The sequence below is a fragment of the Jatropha curcas genome, chromosome 7, assembly GCF_041381405.1.
Source record: "Jatropha curcas cultivar XTBG-Jc1 chromosome 7, XTBG_Jcur_1.0, whole genome shotgun sequence".
NCBI lineage: Eukaryota > Viridiplantae > Streptophyta > Magnoliopsida > Malpighiales > Euphorbiaceae > Jatropha > Jatropha curcas.
The window spans coordinates 23,698,811-23,710,557 of NC_143157.1; the positions used below are offsets into that span (position 1 = coordinate 23,698,811).

General features: G+C 34.5%; 1 protein-coding gene across 1 annotated transcript; it reads left to right on the top strand.

The window, feature by feature from the left end:
• The first annotated feature begins 6,961 nt into the window (after positions 1-6,961).
• LOC119369127 (alpha-copaene synthase-like) lies at positions 6,962-9,705 on the top strand. Its single transcript, XM_089724228.1, has 7 exons — positions 6,962-7,098; positions 7,201-7,462; positions 7,582-7,954; positions 8,057-8,275; positions 8,744-8,882; positions 8,983-9,240; positions 9,325-9,705. The coding sequence occupies exons 1-7, from the start codon at positions 6,985-6,987 to the stop codon at positions 9,610-9,612; spliced, it is 1,653 nt and encodes a 550-aa protein (XP_089580354.1). The 5' UTR covers positions 6,962-6,984; the 3' UTR covers positions 9,613-9,705.
• The last annotated feature ends 2,042 nt before the right edge of the window (positions 9,706-11,747 follow it).

An 11,747-nucleotide genomic window follows, 5' to 3' on the forward strand; every position in this document is an offset into this window, starting at 1 on the left:
CGCATAGTATCGCCCATTGGGTCTCCAAGTGAATAAAAAAAAGGTAACTTAATAAATATCAGAAATTAGATTTTTACATTAACAAAATATAAAAAAAATAAGAGAATGTGAATATTAGTCAAAAATAAAATCAGTAATCTCTAAATTATCCTTATATAGCTTCTATTGGGATGAAGATGAACGGCGATGACAACTATGGGGATGGCAACCGACGACAGCGAAACAACAGTGACAATGACACCAACAACAGCAAGGTTGACGACAACAGCAACGGCAACAGTAATAGTGACGACAATAGCAACGGCGACCGCAACAACGAAGACAATAAAGAAGTATAGTAGTAAATAAATAACGAAAATAATATTATTTTAATATTTAAGATCAAACCCACACTTTAATACAAAGTCTCCATTAAAAAAATAATATTTTTATAAAGTAAATCTCTTACCCATTAGATTGAGTTTCCAGCAACTAAATTGTCACGTGGATTACAAATTTTACATGTCATCAATAAAATCAATTTTCTCTCTCCTCTTCTTTTACTGAACTACGCTAATTATATATATATATATATATATATATATATATATATAGTAAATTAAAATAAATTATATCAAAATAGTTACATTTGAGAAAATAATTATTCCGCCTTAAGATTTTATAAAATTATTTAAGTCATCATCGTTTTTTGTATATTAGATAAATAGCCTTTGAGATTTGGTTCAATCTCGTTCAAAATAAAATACTTTTCGTTAGATGAGAGTAAAAAGTCAAAAATAGCCTGAGGTTTAAAACAAAACTTTCTAATTTTTTCCTTGCTAATAGTAGTGAGTGTGTTAGTTTTTATAAAACGGCAGCGTAAGTATCAAAAGAGAGGAACAAAGAGTAAAAAACGTTTAGGAGTAGAGTATGACACAGACGTAACCACATCCACGTGGAGTCTGACTGGTCGGTTGTTCGAGGTACACTATGTGATGGAAGCAGTGAAGCAAGGATCTGCCGCTATCGGACTCCGATCTAAGACTCTCATGGTTCTCAGATGTATCAACAAGGCCAACTTTAAATTTTTCTCTCACCAGAAAATGGATCTTCAAGATCAATGACTATATCGGCATCACCATCGCTGGCCTTACAGTAATTCTCCTTCCATTCCCTTTTTTCTGCAAAACACATAAACACACCAATAACTTCTTCTTATTTACCTTCTCTTTCTTTTTCTCCTTTCACAGACTATCAAAGCTCCGAAAACATAGAAATCAATTATACCTAGAAAAAAAAAAATGATTTCAAGAACACCAAGTTCAGTTTTAGTTTTATCTGAATATGAAGGTTCTGCTTCAATACCAAGTTCTACAACAGCAATTTTCAAGTATACCCAAATACTCAAAAATTCTAGTTAGTGAAAAATTCGGCTTAAACCCTAAACATTGCAATCAAATAATTAAGAATAAACAAACATATTACCTGTTGTGCGGTGCCCACTCAAGTGGGACACACACACAGTTTGAAAAAAAAAAAAAAGGAAACACGTGTTATTTGAAAATAGGTGAAAGTTGGCATGCAACTTTGACAAAGATGGAGAGCCGTGAATGAGTTATACACGGCTCTCTCATCTTTCTCTCCTATAAATAGGAGAGGATTTACCTCACAAAACACACAGTAGAAAACGAAGAAAAAAAACATGTAGAGAAAGTGTATTTAGTTTTAGGAAGGGTTTCTTAAAACTAGGGGAGAGAAAAATAGTGAGGAAATTATTATGGGGTGTTTTTGGGAAACACTTTGAGTGCCACTATTTTTGTATTACTCTTTTTGTATACCTACTATTTTGTAATAGTGGAAGAATGATTCGGAGTTGTCTCGTGGACGTAGCTCTAAACAGTTGAGGCTGAACCACGTAAATTTCTGTATGTCCCATTTCTATTTTTTCGCTGCGTTAATTTTCTCTTAATTGATTGAAAGGGCTCAACGAGTGGTATCAGAGCTGATGCCCAACAACTGGTATCAGAGCTGATGCCCAACAACTGGTATCAGAGCTGATTCCTAACAACTGGTATCAGAGCTTATGCCCAACAACTGGTATCAGACCTGATGCCCAACAACTGGTATCAAAGCCGAAGGTTTCAGCAGGTCCATCCAGTCAGATAGCAGTACCGGATCCGTAAATATATTTGAAAATAAATATACCACGACGAAGAGAAAATTACGACGAGTCCATTGGTGCTGTCCGCTCAGAAAGACGTTGCAGAATCGACTTAGTGATGAATAGTAAAATAGTAACTCACAGTTATGGTTAACAGTATTATTGGCGTTACTGTTGCTGAGTCCGTTTCAAGTAAGCCAGCACTATTCACGCATAGTACTATTCACTCATACAGTTACTATTCGAGTATACTGTTACTATTCATGTTCACTATTCACGTATACTACTGTTCACGTATACGGTTTATGTTGGTGATGATATTCTGCACAAGTCAAAATTGACAAGCAAAATGATCTGTCTGAATGGCGCGTATTACCATATATGGAGAAATGAGAGATCTCCTTATGGTAATTAAAATGCATTTGACTGTGTTTAGTTGAACTAAACCGAAAGACAAGACTGATGAGGAATGGGCTTTTGAGCATGCGTCCAAATCTCGGTTGACAGATTTGATGATGAAGGTTTCTGTAGCACCTTCAGAAATTATCAGTGGAAACTCACAAAAGGTTCATTTGTGGTAGCTAAAGACCGAAAGCTGTACGTGATGCATGCAAAAACTCTCCCAAGACACTTTGAATGTAGCGGAGAATGATAGTACAGTTGACTTGTGGCATAAACGACTATGTCACATGAGTGAGAAAACTTTGGCAAGAAAGAACATACTACCTGGATTGGATGAAGTTCACCTAGACAAGTGTCTTGATTGTATGGTGGGAAAGCTAAACAAAGTAGCTTTCAAGGTTACCCCTCTTCTAGAATGAAGAATGTATTAGTTCTGATTCATTCAGATTTGTGTGGACAATTGACAATGTCATATGGTGGAAATCGATATTTTGTGATATTTATCGATGACCATTCTAAGAAGACCTGGGTATACACATTGAAGTCTTCTAAACCTGGTTGAGAGACAGACAAACAAGAAGCTGAAGTGTATCAAGACAGATAATGGTGGAGAATACACTGGGCCATTTGATGCTTTCTGCAAAGAGCATGGCATTCGACATCAAACGACATCTCCCAAGACATCGCAACTGAACAGTTTGGCTGAGAGGATGAACAGAACTTTAATGGAGAGAGTTAGATGTCTACTCTCACATGCAAAGTTGTCTAAAAGATTTGGGGTGAAGCGTTACTCACAGCAGTTCGTCGTTCACTATGTTTCCCTCTACAGTATGATACTCCAGAGAGAGTATGCTTAGGAAAGGATGTTTCCTATGATCATTTGCGAGTGTTTGGTTGCAAAGCCTTCGTGCATATCCCAAAGGATAAATGGTCTAAACTTGATGTTAAGACTAAACGGTGTGTATTCATTAGTTATGGCCAAGACCAATGTGGCTATAGGTTTTATGACCCAATCCAGAAGACGATTATAAGAAATCATGATGTTGTATTTGTTGAAGATCAGACTATTAAAGATATTGAAGCAGAGTGCCAATAGATCTGATGAAGACTCAACAGACATACAGAGAGTCCCTCCAATAGAACGCAGACAAATTGGTGATGAAGAAAATGTTCCACAAGAACAAGTGCCAAAGTTAGAAAATCCAGAAGTTCCTAATTAGAATGAACCAGATGAAGATTATGGTGTTCATGTTCAACCACCAGCACCGGAAGGTTCTCAAACATGAAGAAGATCTAGTGGAGTCTGACAACCATCTACTAGATATCCAGTCAATGAGTATGTACTGACGACTGACGGGGGAGAACATGAAAGATTTGAAGAAGTTATGGAAAATGAACACAAGAGGAACTAGATTGAAGCCATGCAAGATGAAATGAAGTCCTTGCATGAGGATGAAACATTTGAGCTGGTGAAGTTGTCTAAAGGCAAGAAAGCTTTGAAGAACAAGTGGGTGTTCAGGATCAAGCAGGAAGAACACAGCTCCCAACCACGATTCAAAGCTAGACTGGTTGTGAAAGGATTCAATCAAAGAAAGGGTATTGATTTTGATCTTTTCACCAATTGTGAAATGACATCCATTCGGACAGTGCTCGAAACGGCTGCCAGTTTTAAACTGGAAATCGAGCAAATGGATGGAAAGACTACCTTCCTACATGGAGATTCGGAAGAAGAAATATACATGGAGCAGCCAGAGGATTTCGTAGAAAAAGAGGATTGTGTTTGCAAACTGAAGAAGAGCTTGTACGGCTTGAAGCAGGCACTGAGACAGTGGTACAAGAAGTTGAGTCTATTATGGGGGAGCATGGCTACAGAAAGACTACTTCAGATCACTGTGTTTCTATTCTCTGATGATGACTACATTGTTTTTGCTCTGTGTGGATGATATGTTGATTGTTGGTCAGAATTCTAGCTTGAAGAAACAGCTAAGTAAGTCTTTTGCCATGAAAGACTTGGGACGAACAAAGCAAATTCTTGGCATGAAGATCGAAGAGCCAAGAAATTATGGTTATCACAGGAGAAGTACATTGAGATAGTACTTCAAAGGTTTAGAATGGAAAACGCTAAAGCGGTTAGTTTTCCTCTTCCTAATCACTTTAAATTGAGTTCTAAACATTGCCCTTCTACGGATGGAGAGAAGGAAGAAATGGAAAAGATTCCATATGCTTCAGCAGTTGAAAACTTGATAAATGCCATGGTTTGTACACGGCCAGATATTGCTTACTCAGTTGGAGTAGTGAGTCGGTTTCTTTTAAATCCTGGAAAGGAACATTGGACTGCAGTGAAATGGATTTTCAGGATATCCAATCACATTTGCAGGGGGAGCCGTGTCGTGGCAGTCAAGATTACTGAAGCGTGCAAGGAGTTGCTGTGGATGAAGAAATTCTTGATTAAACTCGAAATTCATCAAGAATGATATCAGATATTTTGTGACAGTTAAAGCACAATTCACCTTGGAAAGAATTCCTCCTTCCATTGAAGATCAAAACACATTGGTGTTAGATATCACTGGATCAGTGATGTAGTGGAGATGAAGCTGTTACAGCTTGAGAAGATCCATACAGAAGAAAATGGATCAGTCATGTTGACGAAGATTCTTTCAAAGGAGAAGTTTGAATACTGACGGTTAGCTGCAGGAATGAGCTAACGTCCCCACTTGAGTGTGCAAGGGGAGATTTGTTGTGGCGGTGCCCACTCAAGTGGGACTCACACACAGTATGAAAAGGAAAAAAAAAAAAGAAAAACGTGTTATTTGAAAATAGGTGAAAGTTGGCATGCAACTTTGACAAAGATGGAGAGCCGTGAATGAGTTATGCACGGCTCTCTCATCTTTCTCTCCTATAAATAGGAGAGGATTTGCCTCATAACACACACAGCGTTAAACGAAGAAAAAAAACATGTAGAGAGAGTGTATCTAGTTTTAGGAAGGGTTTCCTAAAACTAGGGAAGAGAAAAATAGTGAGGAAATTATTATGGGGTGTTTTTGGGAAACACTTTGAGTGCAACTATTTTTGTATTACTCTCTTTGTGTACCTACTATTTTTTAATAAAGGAAGAATGATTCGGAGTTTATCCCGTGGACGTAGCCCTAAATAGTTGAGGGTGAACCACGTAAATTTCTGTGTGTTCCATTTTTATTTTTCCGCTGCGTTAATTTTCTCTTAATTGATTGAAAGGACCCAACGAGTAGTATCAGAGCTGATGCCCAACAACTGGTATCAGAGCTAATGCCCAACATTACCAGGGTCGAGAGAGCGAATGCGATTGGAGAGGATTTGAGTGCAGTTGTGGCAGAGATCTCTGAAGAGGAAAGGAAGCAAATTGAAGAGAACAGAGCTGGTGGCATGGAGGATTTGAGTGCTTTAAATAGTTCTTGATTCGATTCATAGAAAATTATAGGTCTTTAGTTAGTTTCCTTTGGTTTGATTCGGTTTCATCTCATTAAGGATATCATTTCTCATTTAAAAATATGTCCCTCTTCTCTCTCCTGTTTTTTACACTCATTTAACATTAAAAGAGAATGAGAGGACTATTTAACGAGACGACATAAAATTTCAGGGACTATTTATTTAATATATAAACAATCGAGGGTGAATTAATTAATTTTATAAAATCTAGTGACAAAATAATTAATTTTCCTATATTTAAATGTGATTTTTTATTCATTCCTACCTAAGCCCTTATAGACAAGGTTTATTGTAGGTTGAGATTGAATGGCCAAGTCTGGATCGATCAAATCTAAAATTATTTCATTTTAGGGTTAAATATATTGTTTTCTTAACATAACGTTTTATTTGTATTACAAATATTTTAATCATGTGTCAATTCCAACTTTAACTAGTATATCCTTGAAAATTAACAAGACAAAACATATTGTTTAAAAAACCATAATTATTTTCCTCATCAATAAATTATTCAAGTAAATGTTATTTTCTTATAATTCAGTACTATTCTAGGGCTCCGTAGCCGACTAGGAGAGGGATATTTCAAATTTTTAATAATAATAATAATAAAATACAAGCCAATTTTTATGTTATACTACTTTTGTCCGCTCTATTTATGAACTATGTATTGAAATTTAAGACAAAGGCTACGGTGAGGAATTACCCTTTCTGATTATTTTCTAAAGCTTGTCTTATACAAGGATGTATTTCAATAAAAATAGAAAAAAGAATTTAATTTTTAACCTGAAATTTGTTATGAAGACAATCAAAAATTTCATCCGTAGTTTAATTTCGTTTAATACAAGTATAAGATTGTCATTGGATTCATACTCAAACACAAGTACACAAGTTAAAGACATTTTCCCTATAAATACTAAGGTGTATGGAAGCCGTTTGGCTAAGACAAGCAAAATATAATAAAACATAGAAGTAAGCAAAATATGTCTGCTCAAGTTTCAGCAGTTCCTACATCTGAAGTTAGACGATCTTCTGCTAATTATCATCCAAAAATTTGGGAGGATCATTTCTTCACACGTCATGATTCAGACTCCGAGGTTAAGTATTAATTTCTTCTACATGGCTGTTTTATGCGTATCATTTTGTCGTGTTAGCTCGCGTTTTAGATGGGATTAATTCGTTTGTATCATTTGATTCAGCAGAAAATTGGCATTATTTCAAGTGAAGAACAATTTGAAGGACTAAGAGAAGAAGTGAGGAGATTGTTAAGTGAGGGTAGCCCAAATTTGGCTTTGATTGATGCAGTCCTACGCTTAGGCATTGGTTATCATTTTACTAGTGAGATAGAAAGGGCATTGGAAAAACTTCATCATCATCACTGCGTTACTGACAGCAATGATCTTTGCACCGTTGCTCTTCAATTTCGTTTGCTTAGACAGCACGGCATTAAGGTTTCATGTGGTAAGAAATCTTGTTTTTCTGTTTTTGGAAGAAATATAGGTACATGGGGAACATTTAAAATGAAAGATATCAATTCAGGGCATATCCGATCCATGAGTCTCTTGTTATTTATTTTGCAGATATCTTTGAAAAATTTAAAGATGGTGAAGGAAAGTTCAAAGAATCCTTAACTCATGATGTAATGGGTATGCTTAGTTTATACGAGGCAGCACATCTTGGCATTCAAGGGGAAGATATCTTAGATGAAGCCATAGATTTCACCACCACAAACCTCCAATTACTATTACCTCAATTAAGTTCTGACCTCGCAAATGAAGTTAGCCATGCCCTCAATCGACCCATCCGCAAATGTTTGCCAAGGTTAGAGGCAAGGCATTATATTGAAGTCTATAAACGGGAGAAATCACACAATAGTACATTACTAAAGTTTGCGAAGTTAGATTTCAACAGGTTACAACAACTACATCAGAAGGAACTACGTGGCATCTCTGAGTAAGTTCAACTAAATTAGCCATGTATGTGATATATGCTTACAAGTAAATTATTCTATAGAGATTTAGGAAAGATTGACCTTGAAGCGAACTTGTTATTCAGGTGGTGGAAAAACTTAGACGTACCAACAAAGCTGCCTTATGCAAGAGATAGAGTGGTGGAGTGCTACTTTTGGATGATGGGAATTTATTTTGAACCCAAATATTCATTTGGAAGAAGGATGATGACAAGAGTCGTGGCCACTTTATCCCTACTCGATGATACTTATGATAACTATGGTACATGTGCAGAACTAGAGATCCTTACCGAAGCTATCCAGAGGTTAACTCATTAATTTAACTACTTTATTAATTTATCATCTAATTTATCATGTTCGAAATTTTTAAAATTTTGAACTTGAATAAACCCTTAACCATCAATTCGTAACCAGTTTTAGTTTAATTACAATTTGTTTTGGGCTCAAAATAGTTCCGCAGCCATGTCAATTTATTATGTTTTTGGCTCAATGTTTAAATAAGAGTTAATTTGATATTATTGCTATATATTGTCAGATTTATAACAAGTAATTAATAGTTAAGGATTTTTATCAGCCAATGAATTATAAATTTTTACAATAAAAGTTTTGAGCACAAGCTCTTTTGCGAATTAGTTTTAAACTCATAAAAAAACTATATTGTAACATGTTATTACATTCATAGGCTAATAAACTAAAATTTATTTTGGCCTAAAGCCTGTTATTAATAATAATTCCAAACATATCCTAACTCGATGAGATTATTTAAGTTTCAGGTGGAATATTAAGGAAAAGGATACACTTCCAGAGTACATGAAAATTATTTTTAATACAGTAATAGATGTCTATAATGAAATCGAAGAATTTGTTACTAAAGAAGGGAGATTATATTGCTTGCATTATTTGAAAGAAGCAGTAAGTAATCTTCGAAAGTTGGTTTTCATGCCTTTGCAATTGAATCTATTATGTTATACTAATTTTATTTATGTTTCATTTATTTTTTTGTATGTCCTAGCTTAAAAGAGTTGTCCGATCTTATTTAGCTGAAGCCAAATGGCGCGACAATGGCTATGTTCCAACAATGGAGGAATATATGGACATTTCATCAATAACTACTTGTTATCCATTGCTCGCAACAACTTCCTTCTTCGGAATGGGTGAAACAGCTAACAAATATGCGTTTGAATGGGTATCTAATGATCCTAAGATTGTTCGAGCTTCGACTATTGTTTGCAGACTTAACATTTTATTCTATGATATAACATCTCATACGGTAATTAACATTTTATTCTATGATATTTCAGTAATGATTTTAATGCGTCTAATATTTTGATTGTATAATTATATATTTATATAGTTTGAGCAAAAGAGAGAACATGTGGCTTCAGGCTTTGAATGTTACATAAAGCAACATGGTGGTTCAGAGGAAGAGGTAGAAAAATTGTTTCGGAAAGAGATTGGAAATGCATGGAAAGACATGAATGAGGAGTGCCTAAAGCCAACTCCAGTTCCTGTGCCTCTGTTAGAGCGAGTTCTGAATCTTACGCGTGCAATGGATGTTATATACAAAGATGAAGATGGATACACTAATTCTCATGTTATAAAAGATTATGTTGCTTCCCTGCTTAAAGATCCAGCAGTTTGAGCAGCATTAGTTATCTTTTCTTGAAATATATACATAGTTCTTTGCGCTTTGTGATGGGATTGACTTATCTAGACTCAGTCTATGTACCCGCTTATGGACCAAACTAATGAAAAATGAATTTTTCTTGAAATGAGAGTATTTCTTAAATTTATTTTCATTAATTTGGTCTATAGGCAAGACCATAGATTCGATCTAAGCAAATATATTCCCATTGAAATAAGATAATAGATGTTTTCTTTATTTTCTTTATTTGATACCTGGATATCCAGTATTTGATAAAGCGAAATGTTTAAATTAATGTAACACATAAATAATGTTAAGGCGACTTGTCATGGTCAATAATATAACAGATTCATCTTAATTTACGTTTTGTACTGAAATTATTATATAGATATTGAACAGGAATTTTGACTAATTTTCACTTCGTAAGCCAATGGTATTTCCCTTGAAAAACCAATATTCTTAACTATTGGGAGATTATCTGAAAAAAAAAGAGCAGAAGAAACATGATTCCGGCGAGATTTCTGATTATATTATTAACATAATATTTAAAAGATATTAAATCAACTTACGAATTGTGATCGGTTGGCAACGCAAGCTGGACATGTAAGAAAAACTATATATCGGGTTCGATCTTACTAAATGCACTTGCAGAATGGTAATAGAGTCCAGATATCATTAGTTTGCACCGAAAAAAAAAAAAAAATCAAATCAGGTGATTAACCAGAGGTCACTACATATAGATCCTCAAAAACTGTTTCATTACTGTCACGACCTATTTCTATGGACCGGACCGGCATTAGGACCTGGGTGGGTTTAAGGCTCCCGAAGCCCGTAGTAAGCCTGTATTACTTAAACTCGCATTCTATTCACAACTGTGGATTCAGGCTCAATAACTTATGTCACAATATATATCTCAAGTACAATCTATATAATAAATATCTGTACTCTATTTATTCATTTACAACTCGGTTGGAATACAATTGCGGAACTCTACTTCATAATTCACTATCCTTTGCGTTTACATATTCAATACAATAATTATAACTCCTATCGATCCGTATCTCGTTCGTTCGATTGGACTCCAACGGAGTATTACAATTACTATTATATGCACGTTTTAAATAAATAACCAGTGGCCCAAAGTAACATGGAGTGATAAAGTTGTTCATATAATGGCTCGAGAGAAAGAGATGGATGTGATCAAGACACCAACCTTAATCATAATTTATTTTCTTAAGTCTAATAATAATATTTGGCATAATTGTTTTCATTTCCTATCCTAAAATGCCAATTCTAATAGTTAAATAGACAAAACAATGGCACGTAGCTGCCATTAAAAGAGTTTTACCTTCTTCCATTAAAAAATTTAAAATTATTTTTTAATTCATTACAAAACTAACTCAATGAACTGAAATAATAATAGGCTAAACAACAGGGCAGCCCTCCTTCGACACACCAAATTGATAAAAACTCTTATGATTATGAGGACCCGACTGAAAACCTCTCACTCCTCACACCAATGAGAAAATCAATCAAATTACACATGATTGGCAAAATTTTAAAATTATTACTTCTAAGAAAAGTCTACTCACGATCTTTTTACATCATTCCCATATATCAAACTAATAAAAAATATTTTACATATCTGAGATATTTCTAATAATTTATTAGGAAAAATATAAATTAAGTAGAAACAATTTTAAAAGAATCATTATTTTCGTTGGTTTGGTGAACCAGGGAACCATATACTAACTTTAAACAAGTTTTATCCGTGTATAATAAGCAAATATTAATAGGTTGGGACCGCAAAATCTACCCAAATAGAGTAGCAAAGGGATTTTCCTTAAGTAGCACAAAATAATTATTGATATAGTGTTAAAATATCGTGTTAGATTTGGTTTGTTATTACTTATTATTGATATAGTTTTATGGATTTCGTATTATTATTAAGCTTGATTTAAGTAAATCTTAATTTCCTTTTCTTTAATTATTTTTGTTGGTGGCTGAATGTTGAAAAAATAAAATTTTTTATTTTAGGATGTATTAGTCACTCCGCAGCGTATTTAATATGCAGAAATGGCATTTGATCAGGATCAATTTGAATCACATGTACCTTTTTTCTTTTAATTATT